Genomic DNA, 17,849 nt, shown 5'->3' with positions numbered 1-17,849 from the left:
TTGAGATCTTCCTACCTCAGCCTCCCAAGTAGCTAGGATTACAGGCATGCACCACCACACCCGGCTGATTTTTTTTTGTATTTTTTGTAGAAAAGGGGTTTTGCCATGTTGCCCAGGCTGGTCTCAAACTCCTGGATACAAGAAATCCTCCCACTTTGGCCTCCCACAGTGCTGGGATAACAGGAGTGAGCCACCATGCCTGGCCTCTAATATTCCTAAAAATAAAACTAATCACCAGGCACGGTGGCTCATGCCTATAATCCCGGTGCTTTGGAAGGCCAAGGCGGTGGGTCACTTGAGGTCAGCAGTTCGAGACTAGCCTGACCAACGTGGTAAAACCCCATCTCTACTAAAAATACAAAATTAAGCTGGACGTGGTGGCTCACACCTGTAATCCCAGCACATTGGGAAGCCTAGGAGGGTGGATCACCTGAGGTCAGAAGTTCAAGGCCAGGCTGACCAACATGGTGAAACCCTGTGTCTCCTAAAAATACAAAAATTAGCCGAGTGTGGTGGTGTGCACCTGTAATACCAGCTACTCAGGAGGCTGAGGCAGGAGAATCACTTGAACCCAGGAGGCAGAGGTTTCAGTGAGCTGAGATCACACCACTGTACTCCAGCCTGGGTGACAGAGTAAGACTCCGTCTCAAAAAAAAAAAAAAAAAAATTAGCCAGGTGTGGTAGCACACACCTGTAGTCCCAGCTACTTGGGAAGCTGAGGCAGAAGAATCACTTGAATCAAGGAGGGAGAGGTTGCAGTGAGCTGAGATTTCTTCATTGCACTCCAGCGTGGGCAACAAGAGCGAAACTCCATCTCAAAAAAAAAAAAAAAACGAATCATAGTGGCAGCTAACTTTCTACTGAGCACCTATTATGTGCCAGTCACTTTGTTTGCTTGCTTTTGAGACGGAGTCTCACCCTGTCACCCAGGCTGGAGTGCAGTGGCGCGATCTCAGCTCACTGCAAGCTCTGTCTCCTGGGTTCACACCATTCTCTTGCCTCAGCCTCCCAAGTAGCTGGGACTACAAGCGCCCGCCACCACGCCTGGCTAATGTTTTGTATTTTTAGTAGAGACAGGGTTTCACCGTGTTAGCCAGAATGGGCCGATCTCCTGACCTCATGATCCGCCCGCCTCGGCCTCTCAAAGTGCTGGGATTACAGGCGTGAGCCACTGCGCCCGGTTTTTTTGTTTTGTTTTGTTTTGTTTTGATATGGAGTTTCACTCTTGTTGCCCAAGCTGTAGTGCAGTGGCACGATCTCGGCCTCCCGGGTTCAAGCAATTCTCCTGCCTTAGCCTCCCAAGTAGCTGGGATTATAGGCATATGCCACCACGCTTGGCTATTTTTGTTTTTTTGTTTGTGTGTTTTTGAGACAGAGTCTTACTCTGTCTCCAGGCTGGAGTGCAGTGGCTTGATCTCGGCTCACTGCAACCTCTGACTCCCTGGTTCAAGCAATTCTCCTGCCTCAGTCTCCTGAGTAGCTGGGATTATAGGCATTGCACAACCATGCCCAGCTAATGTTTGTATTTTTAATAGAGACGGGGTTTCACCACGTTGGCCAGGATGGTCTCAATCTCCTGACCTCGTGATTTGCCCACCTTGATCTCCCAAAGTGCTGGGATTACAGGTGTAAGCCACCGCACCTGGCCTTGTTTTATGTATTTTTATATGTATTATCTCATTTAATCCTTATAACAACTTAAGAGGTAGGTAGAATTACTATCCCCCTCAAGTCCAGGGATCCTCAAGGTCACCCTCAGGTTGTTCAGTAAGAGGACTCAGAGGACAGCATACAGTCGTACTCACAGCTATGATCTGTTATGGCAAAAGGATACCAGGCACAGTCAGCAGAGAAAAAAGGTGCCTGGCCAGGCGTAGTGGCCCACACCTGTAATCCCAGCCTTTTGGGAGGCTGAGGCTGGCAGATCACTTGAGGCCAGGAGTTCAAGACCAGACTGGCCAACACAGCAAGACCTTGTCCCAACAAGAAAATTAAAAAATTAGCCGAGCACCATGGCGCACGCCTGTGGTCCCAGCTATTCAAAAGGCTGAGGTGGGAGAATCACTTGAGCCTGGGAGGTCGAGGCTGCAGTGAGCCATGATCGCACCACTGTACTCCAGCCTGGGTGACAGATGGAGAGCCTGGTTCTAAAAAAAAAAGGAAACTGAGGCTTGAAAGTGTTGAGATGTCACACAACTGGTAGCGGAAGAGTCAGGATTCATGATGGTATTCTGCCTGCTATTTATTTTTCTTGTCTTACTGCATTGCCTGTCATCACAGTAACTCTATGTACTGAGGCTTTATATGTGTCAGGTATATATAGATTGCCTCTAAGTCACACAACAACTCTATGAAGAAGGTACTATTAGGTACCTTATTATATAAAGAAGAAAATGAAGGCACAGAGAGGTAAAGTCACTTGTCCACGGTCACACAGCCAGCAAGTGTTAGAGCCAAGATGGGAACCCAGGAAGGCTAGAATGCTTCACTACCAACTCTGTTATAACTTGGGGAAGTTACTAGATAACTCTGGAACCAGTTTCTTCACTTTATTTTATTTTATTTTGAGACAGAGTCTCGCTCCATTGCCCAGGCTGCAGTGCAGTGGCACCATCATAGCTCACTGTAACCTCCAACTCCTGCACTTAAGCAATCCTCCTACCTCAGCCTCCCAGGTAGCTGGGACTATAAGCACATGCCCCAACATGCCTGGCTATTTTATTTTACTTTATTTTATTTTATTTTTTGAGACAGAATCTCACTGTGTTGCCCAGGCTGGAGTGCAATGGCATGATCTCGGCTCACTGCAACCTCTGTCTCCCAGGTTCAAGTGATTGTCGTGCCTCAGCCTCCCAAGTAGCTGGAATTACAGGTGTGCACCACCACACCTAGCTAATTTTTATATTTTTAGTAGAGACAGGGTTTCACCATGTTGGCCATGCTGGTTTTGAACTCCTGACCATAAGTGAGCCACCCACCTTGGCCTCCCAAAGTATTAGGATTACAGGTGTGAGCCACCATGGCCGGCCTAATGCCTGACTATTTTTTAATTAAAATAAAAAGAATTTTTTTTTTTTTTTTTTTTTTTTTTTTTTTTGTAGAGACTGGGGCTTGCTATGTTGCCCAGACTGGACTCAAACTCCTGGCCTCAAGTGATCCTCCCTGCTCAGTCTCCCAAAGCGCTAGGATTACAGGCATGAGAGACATGCCCAGCCAGTTTGTTTTTGGTTTTGATTTTTTGAGACAGGGTCTGTCTCTGTCGCCCTGGCTGGAGAGCAGTGGTGCAATCTTGGCTCACTGCAGCCTCTGCCTCCCAGGCTCAAGTAATCCTCCCACCTTAGCCTCCCAAGTAGCTAGGACTACAGGTGCACACCACCACACCTGCTAAATTTTTTATTTTTTGTAGAGACGGGTTTTCACCATGTTGCCCAGGCTGGTCTCAAACTCTTGAGCTCAAGTGATCTGCCTGCCTCAGCCTCCAAAAGTGTGCTAGGATTACAGGCATGAGCTGCTGTGCCCAGCTGTTTTCTTTTTTGTTTGTTTGTTTGTTTTGAGATGGAACTTTGCTCTGTCACCCAGGCTGGAGTGCAGTGGCATGATCTTGACTCACTGCAACCTATGCATCCCAGGTTCATGCGATTCTCCTGTCTCAGCCTCCCGAGTAGCTGGGATTACAGGTGTGAGTCACCACACCCAGCTCATTTTTGTGTTTTTTAGTAGAGATGGGGTTTCACCATGTTGGCCAGGCTGGTCTCGAACTCCTGACCTCAGGTGATCCGCCCACCTTGGCCTCCCAAAGTGCTGGGACTGCATGCATGACCCACTGCGCCCAGCCCTAATTTCTGTATTTTTAGTAGATACGGGTTTTCACCATGTTGCCCAGGCTGGTCTCGAACTCCAGAGCTCAAGTGATCCGCCTGCCTCAGCCTCCCAAAGTGCTGGGATTACAGGCTTGAGCCACAGTGACCAGCTATCTTTTTTTTAAAAAAGCCTGTTTGAGGAAGGGTCATTTGAACAGATGTGAATGAAGTGGAGTTACTTCTTCTGTCCTCTGTTTGCTTTACCCATAGCCCTTATCACAACCACCATAAACCGTTCATTTATGCAATTCCACCCTTAACATCAGAGTCCTCTGGACATGTCGTGAGCTCTGTGATGGCACCGCCTAGCATGCAGCATGGGTCACCACAGATGAGCCTCCGTCTTCCTAGGCAGATGGGTGAGCAGGCGACTCAGGGAGTTAATGAACCCATCAGCTGTATCTGACTGCAAAGACAGCATTCTGGACCCTTGCACTCTGGTGCCCTGGTTAACCAGCTCTTTCTCATCCATTCACCCGGGCTCCCTGGCTACGCCTCCAAGTTGCCAGACCCCGCGCTACCCGAGCTTGCTGCCCCAGGCCCCTCACCTTTCTGCACCTTGTCGCATAGCAAGTAAAGCTCCTCGCCACCCGTGCACGGCCCGCTTTCCTTGTTAATTCGGCAAATCCGCAGCTCTGACGTGTTTGTGGATTCTGGGAAGGAGAGAGAGGAAGAAGTGTATTTTAAAAAAAAAAAAAAAACCCGAGAATTCAGTCACCGAGGGGCCGAGGAGGGAGGATGGTTTGAGCCCAGGAGTTCCAGACCAGCCTGGGTAACATGGTGAGACTCTAGCTCTACAAAAAGGTTTTTTGTTTTTTTGTTTTTTTGTTTTTTTGTTGTTGTTTGTTTTTGAGACAGAGTCTCGCTCTGTCGCCCAGGCTGGAGTGCAGTGGCCGGATCTCGGCTCACTGCAAGCTCCGCCTCCCGGATTTACGCCATTCTGCTGCCTCAGCCTCCTGAGTAGCTGGGACTACAGGCGCCCGCCACCTCGCCCGGCTAGTTTTTTTGTATTTTTTAGTAGAGACGGGGTTTCACTGTGTTAGCCAGGATGGTCTCGATCTCCTGAACTCGTGATCCGCCCCTCTTGGCCTCCCAAAGTGCTGGGATTACAGGCTTGAGCCACCGCGCCCGGCCCAAAAAGTTTTAAAAATAAAACTTAGCCAGATGTGGTGGCACATGCCTGTAGTCTCAGCTACTTGTCAGGTTGAACTGGGAGGATCACTTAAGTCCAGAAGTTCAGGCTGCAATAAGCTATGACTGCACCACTGCATGACTGCCTAGGCAACAGAGTGAGACCCTATCTCTAAAAAAAACATAATAATAAAAATAATTTTTAAAAAATGTTTAAGGGAGACCTTCAGACCTCAGGGAGAGTTGATGGGGTCCCAGGTCAGAGAAGGTTCCTTGAGGAGAGTTTGATAGACTGTAATCTTGTAGTGGACACCTGTTGTTTTCCCCATCTAATCTAGTAGTCCCGGCCCCTCTTCTTTTAACAGCCTCCAATTTTCCCTCAAGGGACCACCCCTCATCTTCGTAATTGGGATTGGTCAGGGCTGAGCCCACTTCCTAGCTCAGCAGTAATTGATCACGTGCCCCAGAGCTGGCCAATCAGAGCAGTGCGTCCCTCTGGCCAAAGCTGATTGGTGAAAAAGGAGCAAATGACCAAAACCAGGCCAATGAGAGATAGACCTGAGGCTTGAAGCAAAGCTATTAGGTAAGAGAAGCTAAAAGCAGCCTTGGGAGTGGGGAAGAGGTGCCGGGCAGGTAGGATATAAGCCTGGATTCTAACTTGGAGGAAGAACAGCTGAAAGACAGACAGATCTCTAATGACATCAGTGAGGTCCTGGATGCAGCCAGACCTGAAGCACTATGCTACATCTGCATTTTTCTCGTTAATAGAACAAATTATTCTCTTTTTTTACCCCTTAAGCCTATTTAAGTTGAGATTCTATCACTTGCATCCATAAATGCCCTGACTGAATTAATATCCCATTTTGATGATTACAGCAGCCACTACGGGTTGGCTAAAACCTACCAGTTATTCCCAATCCCCTCTTCTATGCCTGTACCCCTCTATAGAGGTTGAAAAATCTAAGCACTTGCTTTCCCAGACCACCCTGCAACTAGGAGTGGCCATGGGACCAAGCTCTGGCCACTGAGAAATAAGCAGAAGTCTACCAGGGTAATTCTGTGGAATATAATGCACTCTTTCAGAAAGGGAGAGAGACTATTACTTATGCTGTCTCTTCCCTTGGGCTGCCTGGTATAGTTGTACAGGTTGTTCATTCTACAATACTAGAAGACCCCCCTTTTTTTTTTCCCCCCCCGAGACGTAGTCTCGCTCTTTCACCCAGGCTGGAGTGCAGTGGTGCAATCTCGGCTCACTGCAAGCTCTGCCTCCCGGGTTCACACCATTCTCCTGCCTCAGCCTCCCGAGTAGCTGGGACTACAGGCGCCCGCCACCATGCCCAGCTAATTTTTTGCATTTTTAAAATTTATTTTTTTTTTAATTTTTAATTTTTATTTTTTTTTTGAGACGGAGTCTCGCTCTGTCGCCCAGGCTGGAGTGCAGTGGCGTGATCTCGGCTCACTGCAAGCTCTACCTCCCGGGTTTACACCATTCTCCTGCCTCAGCCTCCCGAGTAGCTGGGACTACAGGCACCCGCCACCTCGCCCGGCTAGTTTTTTGTGTGTGTGTGTGTTTTTTTTTTTTGTATTTTTTAGTAGAGACAGGGTTTCACCGTGTTAGCCAGGATGGTCTCGATCTCCTGACCTCGTGATCCGCCCGGCTCGGCCTCCCAAAGTGCTGGGATTACAGGCTTGAGCCACCGCGCCCGGCCAATTTTTTGTATTTTTAATGGAGGCAGGGTTTCACTGTGTTAGCCAGAATGGTCTCCATCTCCTGACCTCGTGATCCGCCGGCCTCGGCCTCCCAAAGTGCTGGGATTACAGGTGTGATCCACTGCACCTGGCCAAGAATTTTTGCATTTTTAGTATGGGGTTTCGCCATGTTGGCCAGACTGGTCTCGAACTCCTGATCCCAGATGATCCTCCTGCCTCGGCCTCCCAAAGTGCTGGGATTACAGGCGTGAGTCACCACACCCAGCCCCCATTTTTCTTTTTTTCTTTTTTTCTTTTTTTTGAGATGGAGTCTCACTCTGTTCCCCAGGCTGGAGTGCAGTGGTGCAATCTAAGCTCACTGCAACCTCTGCCTTCTGGGTAGCTGGGATTATAGGCGTGTGTCACCATGCCCAGCTAATTTTTGCATTTTTAGTAGAGACAGAATTTTACCACATAGGCCAGGCTGGTCTCCTGACCTCAAGTGATCCACCCACCTCAGCCTCCCAAAGTGTTGGGATTACAGTCTTGCTCTGTTGCCCAGGCTGGACTGCAGTGGCATGATCACAGCTCACTGCAGCCTCAACCTCCTGGGCTCAAGCAGTCTTCCCACCTCAGCCTCCCAAGTAGCTGGGACTACAGGTGCATGCCACCATGCACAGCTTTTTTTTTTTTTTTCGAGACGGAATCTCACTCTGTTGCTCAGGCTGGAGCGCAGTGACACGATCTCAGCTCACTGCAACCTCCGCCTCCTGAGTTCAAGCAATTCTCCTGCCTCAGCCTTCTGAGTAGCTGGGATTACAGTTGCCTGCCACTGCGCCCAGCTAATTTTTGTATTTTTAGTAGAGACAGGATTTTGGCATGTTGGCCAGGCTGGTCTCAAACTCCTGACTTCTCAGGTAACCTGCCTGCTTCGGCCTCCCAAAGTGCTGGGATTACTGGCATGAGCCACCGTGCCTGACCACCCAGCTAATTTTTTTTCTTTTTTTTGAGACGGAGTCTCGCCCTGTCACCCAGGCTGGAGTGCAGTGGTGCTATCTGGGCTCACTGCAAGCTCTGCCTGCTGGGTTCACGCCATCCTCCTGCCTCAGTCTCCCGGGTAGCTGGGACTATAGGCGCCCGCCACCACGCCAGGCTAATTTTTTGTATTTTTAGTAGAGACGGGGTTTCACCGTGTTAGCCAGGGTGGTCTCGATCTCCTGACCTCTTGATCCGCCCACCTCGGCCTCCCAAAGTGCTGGAATTACAGGCGTGAGCCACCGCGCCCAGCCGCTAATTTTAAATTTTTTTATAGAGACAGGGTTTTGCCAAGTTGCCCAGGCTAGTCTTGAACTCCTGGGCTCAAGCAGTCTTCCCACCTTGACCTCCCAAAGTGTTGGGATTACAGGCGTGAGCCACAGCACCTGAGCCACTCATGCCTCTGTAAGCGGGATATTCTGACACCTGCGGCCAAGGGCAATCCTAACGGCCACAGCACTCTCAACTCACTCTTATCGTAGACGGGCTCGGAAAGCACAGGGTCCATGCGGCGCATCTGTCCCTGCTGATCCCGATATGAGGCCTGGAAGCAGATCCTCACGACATTCATGTCTACTTCCTGATGGTTCTTCAGGGACCCAGCTGTCGGGGGAGATATGGGGAGGCTGAGGGTGGGAAATGGAGACCCTCTTTGGGGTACAGGGGAACGGGGAAGGGATGGGGCTAGAGGAGACGGTGGGGCCTGGAGTGGTGAGGGGACCAGGGTGAGCACAGAAGGCAAGGGCTTTGGGAGGACGCATGATGGTCAGGTCAGGCAGGGGGCTCACCATTGTACGGGTCAATGCCCAGTTGAATCTTCCGCTCAATGGCAGCCTCAATCTCCTTCTTCCTCACACACTGGATACCCAGGTTATTAAAACTGAGGGGATGATGGGGGAGGGAGAGGAGTGCTCGTGAGCAGGCAGGTGTGGCCCTAACCTGCAGGAGGGCTCCGGCAGATGCTGCTGTGGGGCTCAGGCTCTCAGGGGCTGACATCCCAAGCCCAGGGGTCCCAGCATTAGAAAGGGTCTGGGGTTTAAACCTCTTAGAAGGCCAGCGTGGTGGCTCATGCCTGTAATCCCAGCACTTTGGGAGGCCGAGGCAGGAGGATCACGAGGTCAGTAGTTCAAGACCAGCATGGCCAATATGGTGAAACCCTGTCTCTACTAAAAATACAAAAATTAGCTGGCACAGTAGTGCATGCCTGTAATCCCAGCTACTCAGGAGGCTGAGGCGGAAGAATCACTTGAACCCGGGAGGCAGAGGTTGCAGTGAGCTGAGATCGCACCACTGCACTCCAGCCTGGGCAACAGAGATAGACTCCATCTCAAACAATAAAAAAATAAATAGAATAAACCTTTTGGCCAGACACTGTGGCTCACATCTGTAATCCCAGCACTTTGGGAGGCTGAGATGGGCAAATCAGGTCAAGAGACCGACACCATCCTGGCCAACTTGGTGAAACCCTGTCTCTACTAAAAATACAAAAATTAGCTCAGTGTGGTGGCACGTGCCTGAAATCCCAGCTACTCAGGACGCTGAGGCAGGAGAATCGCTTGAACCCTGGAGGTGGAGGTTGCAGTGAGCTGAGATCATGCCACTGCACTCCAGCCTGGTGACAGAGCAAGAATCTGTCTCAAAAAATTAAAATAAGTATGTCAAGGATTCTTGAGAAGACCCAGAACATGCCTCATCTTTACCACATGAGAACACTGGCCAACTTCATCTTTAATAAGAAAACCGTGGGGCCAGGTGTGGTGGCTCACGCCTGTCATCTCAGCACCTTCGGAGGCCGAGGCGGGTGGATCATGAGGTCAGGAGTTCCAAACCAGCCTGACCAACATGGTGAAACTAAAAATACAAAAATTAGCCAGGTGTGGCGGCTGGCGCCTGTAATCCCGGCTATTTGGGAGGCTGAGGCAGGAGAATCGCTTGAACCCAGGAGGCAGAGATTGCAATGAACCAAGATCACGCCATTGCACTCCAGCCTGGGGAACAGAGTGAGACTCTGTCAAAAAAAAAAAAAAAAAAAAAAGGAAAGAAAGAAGGAAGGAAGGAAAGAAAGAAAAAAACCCTGCAAATTAAACACCAATGAGATGCCTTTGTTTTGGAGCACTCATCAAAATAGCAAAAATCAAAATGTTTCATAATACCTTGTGCCGGTGAGGTTGTGGAGAATCAGGTGCTCTCACCCATTACTGATGGGAGTGTAAACTGCATAACATGGCAGTATTCATTCATTCCACAAATATTTCCTGAGCACCTACTATGTGCCAGTTACTGTGCTGGACACTGGTAATACAGCAGGGAACGTAAGAGACAAGATCTCTGCTCTCAGAACTGACATTTTCACTCAGTCTAAAAATCACTAAAATTAAATCTTCAGGACTTGAGCGTGAGCAATACTCAGCCCTACCTCTGAAGTGTGTGCTGCCTTTAGGGCTCTGCCCAAAGTCAGCGCAACACAGTGAAGTGTGTCACTATCTTTCTGTCTCTTTGCACTATGAAAAAATGCTGGCTGGGCGCGGTGGCTCAAGCCTGTAATCCCAGCCCTTTGGGAGGCCGAGACGGGCGGATCACGAGGTCAGGAGATCGAGACCATCCTGGCTAACATGGTGAAACCCCGTCTCTACTAAAAAAAATACAAAAAACTAGCCGGGCGAGGTGGCGGGAGCCTGTAGTCCCAGCTACTCGGGAGGCTGAGGCAGGAGAATGGCGTAAACCCGGGAGGTGGAGCTTGCAGTGAGCTGAGATCCGGCCACTGTACTCTAGCCTGGGCACAGAGCGAGACTCCATCTCAAAAAAAAAAAAAAAAAAAAAGGAAAGAAAAAATGCTCAAAGTTTTAGATGTAGCCACTGTATGTTGTGTGAGCATTTGTGGACATATGCAAAATAAAAGTTATACAGTGCTTCTGCTTTAAAATGAAAGAAAAGGCCGGCACGGTGGCTCATGCCTGTAATCCCAGCACTTTGGGAGGCCGAGCTGGAAGGATCACCTGAGGTCAGGAGTTCAAGACCAGTCTGGCCAACAAGGTGAAACCCCGTTTCTACTAAAAATACAAAAAATTAGCTGGGCATAGTGTCGCACACCTGTAATACCAGCTACTCAGGAGTCTGAGGAAGGAGAGTCACTTGAATCTGGGAAGCGGAGGTTGCAGTGAGCTGAGATCACGCAATTGCACTCTAGCTTGGGCAACAAGAGCAAAACTCCATCTCAAAAAAAAAAAAAAAGATAAATTGTACAGTAAGAGAAAGAGCAGGCCTTGCAGTTAAGTCAGGTCTGCAGTCAAATCCCAGCTCTGCCATCAATTATCTGTGCTCCTTACCCTCTCAGAGCCTCAGTTTCTTCCTCTACAAAATAAGAATAAAATGTATGTGAATCTGTGTGTGGCAGGGCTCCCAGCCTAGGTGAGGCTCTCTACTGTCCCCAGGCCTGTTTCCCCACCTAGGAGAGGCAGTGGGGAGGGTGTACCCAAGCTGCCCTCTGCTCTAAGGTTTTATGTGCGATCTCCAGCCACTCAGAATCTCCATAATCAAGGACGAGAGGTTGGAGATCAGCGGGTGGGTACCTGTGCCGGGGGCTGACGTGAGGCCGGAGCCGCACTCTGCAGACGCCGTCAGTGCAGTCTTTCCCCACGAGGCTGTGGGGGTGGACTCGGTGAGGCCAGTCCTTCCACACCAGGCAGGCAGTCACCTCCACCTCCCGCAGCCCTCCGCAATCCCGGAGCTGCAGGAAGAGAAGTGCTCTCTGGAGCTCCCATCACAGATGCCTGCACCCATCCAAACTCCTTGGGGCCTGCCTCCCTTGGCAGCTCCCCAACCCTCTCCCCACTGGGTCATCTGTCGGGAGCTCTCCAACCTTCTACCCCGACCAGGATGATGGAATGTGTTTGCTTAAGAACACTTTGGGCCAGGCGAGGTGGCTCGTGCCTGTAATCCCCGCACGTCGGAAGGCTGAGGCGGGCAGATCACCTGAGGTCGGGAGTTCCAGACCAGCCTGGCTAACATGGTGAAACCCCATCTGTACTAAAAATACAAAAATTAGCCGGGCATGGTGGTGCATTCCTGTAATCCCACCTGCTCGAGAGGCTGAGGCGGGAGAATCACCTGAACCTGTGAGGCAGAGGATGCAGTGAGCCGAGATCTTGACAGTGCACTCCAGCCTGGGTGACAGAGTTTGTACAAAAAAAAAAAAAAAAAGCCACTTTGATATCCTAAACCAGAAGCTTCCAACTGATGAACTGGGGGGCCTCATATAATATCTGCCCTACAGGTTGCCTTTTTAGGCCACCCAGGCTTTTCTTTTTTTTTCTTCCAGACAGGGTCTCGCTCTGTCACCCAAGCTACAATGCAGTGGCAGGAGATCTCAGCTCACTGCAACCTCCGCCTACAGGCTCAAGGGATTCTTCTGCCTCAGCCTGCTGAGTGGCTGGGACTACAGGCGCACAATACCATGCCCGGCTATATATTTTTGTGTTTTCAGTAGAGACGGGATTTTGCTACATTGTCCAAGCTGGTCTCAAACTCCTGAACTCAAGTGATCTGCCTGCCTTGGCCTCCCAAAGCGCTGGGATGACAGGCATGAGCCACCATGTGAAAATTTCAGTGTCACAGAAGACTATAAAGATGGGTGGCATGGCCGGGCGCAGTGGCTCACGCCTGTCATCCTAGCACTTTGGGAGACCAAGACGGGCAGATCACGAGGTCAGGAGATTGAGACCATCCTGGCTAACACGGTGAAACCCTGTCTGTACTAAAAATACAAAAAATTAGCTGGGCGTGGTGGCGGGCGCCTGTAGTCCCAGTTACTCCGGAGGCTGAGGCAGGAGAATGGTGTGAACCCAGGAGGCGGAGCTTGCAGTGAGCCGAGATGGCGCCCCTGCACTCCAGCCTGGGTGACAGAGCAAGACTCCATCCCCCCCCAAAAAAAGATAGGTGCCACATTTGGGGTTAAAAGACAACAAATGATGGACCAGGCGCAGTGGCTCACACCTGTAATCCCAGTATTTTAGGAGGTTGAGGTGGGAGGACTGCTTGAGCCCAGGAGTTCAAGAACAGCCTGGGCAACATAGTAAAACCCGTCTCTATAAAAAATACAAAACTTGGCCGGGCGCGGTGGCTCACGCCTATAATCCCAGCACTTTGGGAGGCCAAGGCGGGCGGATCACGAGGTCAGAAGATCGAGACCATCCTGACGAACACGGTGAAACCCTGTCTGTACTAAAAATACAAAAAATTAGCCGGGCGTGGCGGCGGGTGCCTGTAGTCCCAGCTACTCGGGAGGCTGAGGCAGGAGAATGGCGTGAACCCAGGAGGCGGAGTTTGCAGTGAGCTGAGATCCGGCCACTGTACTCCAGCCTGGGCGACAGAGCGAGACTCCGCCTCAAAAAAAAAAAAAAAAAAAAAAAAAACAAAAATTAGCCAGACGTGGTGACAGGCGTCTATAACCCCAGCTACTCTGGAAGCTGAGGCGGGAGGATCGCTTGAACCTGAGACGTGGAGGTTGCAATGAGCCCAGATCGTGCCCCTGCATTCCAGCCTGGGTGACAAAGACCCTGTCTCAAAAAAGAAAGAAAAAAGAGAGAGAGAGAGAAATAATAAATTATGTATTGTGACCTGGGTGCCTGGGTCGTAGGTAATTACACTGTGTAAACTACATATGTATACATTAAATGTAAAAATTCAGAGCTTTAATCTTGACTATATATGATCAACTGTAGCTTAATTTTTTAAAAAAGGAGAGAAGGGCTGGACGCAGTGGCTCACGCCTGTAATCCCGGCACTTTGGGAGGCTGAGGTGGGTGGATCACCTGAGGTCGGGAGTTTGAGACCAGCTTGACCAACATGGAGAAACACTGTCTCTACTAAAAATATAAAATTAGCTGGGAGTGGTGGCGCATGCCTGTAGTCTCAGCTACTCGGGAGGCTGAGGCAGGAGAATCGCTTGAACCCTGGAGACGGAGGTTGTGGTGGGCCCAGATCGTGCCATTGCACTCCAGCCTGGGTAACAAAGCAAGACTCTTTCTCAAAAAATAAGTAAATACATAAATACATAAATAAAGGGAGAAGGAAAGAGACTAATGAGATAGGACAACCAAATGCAACATGATCCTTGGTTAGATCCTGGATTGAGGAGGAAGAAATAACAATAAAACACATTTTGGGAACAATTGGGAAATTGAAATATGGACTGTATATTTATTACATGATTTGACGGGATTACTGATTTTCCTAGGGGTGATTAATGAGATTGTAGCTACAGAGGAGATTATTATTAGGAGATGCATACTGAACAATTTAGGGGTGAAGTAGCATGATGGCTACCATTCATTTGTAAATGATTCATCAAAAAAACTATGTGTGGGCCAGGCATGGTGGCTCACACCTGTAATCCCAGCACTTTTCGGAGGCCAAGGAAGGTAGGTTGCTTCAGCACAGGAGTTCAAGACCAGCCTGGGCGACATGGTCAGACCCCATCTCTATTAAAAATACAAAAATTAGCCAGGTGTGGTGGAATGCACCTGTAGTCCCAGGTACTCAGGAGGCTAAGGTGGGAATGCTTGAACCCTGAAGGACCAGGCTTCAGTGAGCTGTGATTGCATCACTGCACTCCAGCCTGGGCAACAGAGCAAGACCTTGTCTCAAAACAAAATAAAAATGTATCTATCTGTGTGTGTATATTTGCCTGTGCGGAGACAAAAAAAGAGACATAGCAAATGTGGCAAAATGTCAACCGGTGAATATAGATGAAAGACACTCACCTTTCAGCCGAGCGTGGTGGCTCATACCTATAATCCCAGCACTTTGGGAAGCTGAGGTGGGCCAATCACCTGAGGTCGGGAATTCGAGACCAGCCTGACCAACATGGAGAAATCCTGTCTCTACTAAAAATACAAAATTAGCAGGGCATGGTGGCATAAGCCTGATCCCAGCTACTCGGGAGGCTGAGGCAGGAGAATCGCTTGAACCCGGGAGGCGGAGGTTGCAGTGAGCTGAGACTGGCCCATTGCACTCCAGCCTGGGCAACAAGAGCGAAACTCTGTCTCAAAAAAAAAAAAAAAAAAAAAGGAATAATAACAAATTTATCAAAATGTATAAATTAAGTATGTGCAATTTTTCTTACATCAATTATACCTCAATAAAATAAAACAAAAACTAGACAGGAAAAAACTAAAACTTTTTTTTCCAACTAAAAAAGGAAAACTTGGAGCCCACAATTAAAATTATAAGACATCACGTTATTTCAGATTTCCAGAGTTTTTTTTTTTTTTTTTTTTTTGAGACGGAGTCTTGCTCTGTTGCCCAGGCCGGAGTGCAGTACAGTGGCGAGATCTCGGCTCACTGCAAGCTCCGCCTCCCGGGTTCCCGCCATTCTCCTGCCTCAGCCTCCTGAGTAGCTGGGACTACAGGCGCCCGCCACCGCGCCCGGCTAATTTTTTGTATTTTTAGTAGAGACGGGGTTTCACTGTGGTCTCGATCTCCTGACCTTGTGATCCGCCCGCCTCGGCCTCCCAAAGTGCTGGGATTACAGGCTTGAGCCACCACGCTTTTTTTTTTTTTTTTTTTTTTTTTTGAGACAGATTCTCGCTCTGTTGTCCAGGCTGGAGTGCAATAGTGTGATCTCAGCCTCCGGGCCCTCAAACTCCTGATCTCAGGTGCTCCGCCCACCTCAGCCTCCCCAGATTTTTTTTTTATTTTAAATGAGGTTTTAGCAAATGAAGCCAGAGTTTTTGCTCAGCAGCCGCAGGCAGCAGCAAATAAAAACCAGCCCCGTTAGATAGGGCCAGTCCCACTTGGCATCTCTGAGTCACCGGCTCAGCCCTGCTGGCATCAAAGACTCTCTGAACTTCTAAAGCCCAAGCCTCTAAAATACCATTAACTATTGGTCTCAGTGGTGGAGTGCTGCCCCCTAGGGGAAAAATGGCATTTTGGGGGTGGCTGGTTGACACTGTGATGTGGACCCCACCGCAAGTAGACAGGACCATATACACTGGACAGTTTATAATACCAGAGACAGTCCCGCACAGCCATCCCACATCCAGCAAGGCTTCTGAATATCCCGCCAAAGATTCAAGTCAGTAAGAAACCTGTTTAAAATGATCAGATCCCAGAAACGTGCTCTATTGCTGTTGAGTTGGTTGGTTGGTTGTTTTTTGAGACAGGATCTCGCCCAGGCTGGAGTGCAATGGCATGATCTCAGCTCATTGCAACCTCCGCCTCCCAGACTCAAGCAATCCTTCCACCTTAGCCTCCCAAACTGCTGGGCTTACAGGCATGCATCACACCTGGCCCTTGCTCTGTTTGACACAAATAATATTCTTTCCCATAATTTTTTTTTTTTTTTTTTGAGATGAAGTCTAACTTTGTCACCCAGCCTTGAGTTTCCTATAACTGTAATACCCACCGAATTTTCAAGGATTGCAACCAGCACGCTAATTGTTTAGACCAAGAGTTGTTCGCCACTTTGGAAAATCCCCTCACCAACCGCAACCCTGCACGTGTGACATTTAAGTCACCAAGTCTGCGCAGCTGGGTCAGGCTGCATTTGTGGCCACGGCATTAACAAGGAGCCTATATATAGTCACAAACAACTGCCACCTTCCTCATATATCCTGTGGGGCATTTACATATTGAAATAAATGTGATTATATAGGCTGTATTGATTTCCTTTTCTTTTTCTTTTTTATACTACAGTTTGGTATAAAATATGGAGTTTTGGCCAAGTGCAGCAGCTTATGCCTGTATCCCAGCACTGTGGGAGGCCCAGGCAGGCAGATCACTTGAGGTCAGGAGTTCGAGACCAGCTTGGCCAACATGGTGAAACCCCATCTCTACTAGAAATACAAAAATTAGCTGGGCCTAGTGGCAGGCACCTGTAATCTCAGCTACCTGGGAGGCTGAGACAGGAGAAGTGCTTGAACTCAGTAGGCGGAGGTTGCATACCACTGCACTCTAGCCTGGGTGACAGAGCGAGACTCCCTCTCAAAATAATAATAATAATAATAATAATAATAATAATAAAAATATGGACTTTGGGAGTGACTGTGAGGAGAGGTAGGTAATATTGTCTACAAATCTCAGTGGGTCAGATACTGTTAAAACCATTCATTTAACCAGCTCCCTGCTGTAATATTAGGAAATTCTGAAAAGCTTAGAGTCAACAGTCTCAGGACTCACGCAGACTCCAGGACTGAAAGTTTTTCATCCTTGAGATGTCAGTTGGGACTGTGGAAAAGACATTAGACTTTAGTTTTTTTTTTTTTTTTTGAGACAGCATCTTGCTCTATCACCCAGACTGGAGTGCAGTGGTATGATCATGGCTCACTGCAGCCTCCACTTCCCAGGCTCAGGCAATCCTCCCCATTAAGCCTCCCACGGTGCTGGGACCCCAGGCACAAGCCACCACACCTAGCTAACTTTTTTTGTTTTTATAGAGACGGGCATCTTGCCATGTCACCTGGGCTTGTCTTGAACTCCTTGCCTGAAGTGATCCTCCTGCTTTAGCCTCCCAAGGTGCTGGGATCACAGGCATGAGCCACCATGCCTGGCCCATTAGGCTTTAGAATAAGTCAGACCTGGCACCAAATCCAGGCTCTACCACTGGCCATCTACAAGATAAACCTCTCAGGTCTTACTGTCTTTATTTGTAAAATAGGTATCCATAGTATGCAAAGTACCTGGTACACGGAAGCACTCAGCAAATGGCGGTAATTACTAAACAGCGCCAATTACTAGAGTAAACTTGCTGTGTGCCCTGTGCAGGTAACTGCCCCTCTTTTAACCTCAGTTTCCTACTCTGAAGATGGGGATAAAAATCCTGAATCCAGGCCACCCGTGGTGGCTCACACCTGTAATCCCAGCACTTTGGGAGGCCGAGGCAGGTGGATCACCTGAGGGCAGGAGTTTGACATCAGCCTGGCCAACATGGTGAAACCCTGTCTCTACTAAAAATTAAAAAATTAGCTGGGCATGGTGGCGCACACCTGTAATCCCAGCTACTTGGGAGGCTAAGACAGGAGAATCGCTTGAACCCGGGAGGTGGAAGTTGCAGTGAGCTGAGATCGCACCACTGCACTCCAGCCTGGGCAACACAGCAAGACTCTGTCTCAAAAAAAAAAAAAAAAAAAAAAAATC

General features: G+C 49.0%; 2 protein-coding genes across 2 annotated transcripts in view; both read right to left on the bottom strand.

Annotated features, from left to right (window-relative positions):
• CLASRP (CLK4 associating serine/arginine rich protein) overlaps positions 1–17,849 on the bottom strand; it is an 83,637-nt gene that overhangs the window by 42,890 nt on the left and 22,898 nt on the right. The window lies entirely within an intron of this gene.
• The window catches only part of RELB (RELB proto-oncogene, NF-kB subunit), a 43,807-nt gene that overhangs the window by 10,981 nt on the left and 14,977 nt on the right, over positions 1–17,849 (bottom strand). Inside the window, exons 5-8 of the mRNA XM_050772367.1 lie at positions 11,285–11,442; positions 8,504–8,595; positions 8,187–8,318; positions 4,409–4,513 (exon numbers count right to left, since the gene is read on the bottom strand). Coding sequence (XP_050628324.1) covers positions 4,409–4,513; positions 8,187–8,318; positions 8,504–8,595; positions 11,285–11,442 — 487 coding nt within the window. The remainder of the gene's footprint in view (positions 1–4,408; positions 4,514–8,186; positions 8,319–8,503; positions 8,596–11,284; positions 11,443–17,849) is intronic.

Source organism: Macaca thibetana, chromosome 19 (genome assembly GCF_024542745.1).
Source record: "Macaca thibetana thibetana isolate TM-01 chromosome 19, ASM2454274v1, whole genome shotgun sequence".
Classification (NCBI taxonomy): domain Eukaryota; kingdom Metazoa; phylum Chordata; class Mammalia; order Primates; family Cercopithecidae; genus Macaca; species Macaca thibetana.
This window is presented reverse-complemented; position numbering and strand designations above follow the sequence as displayed.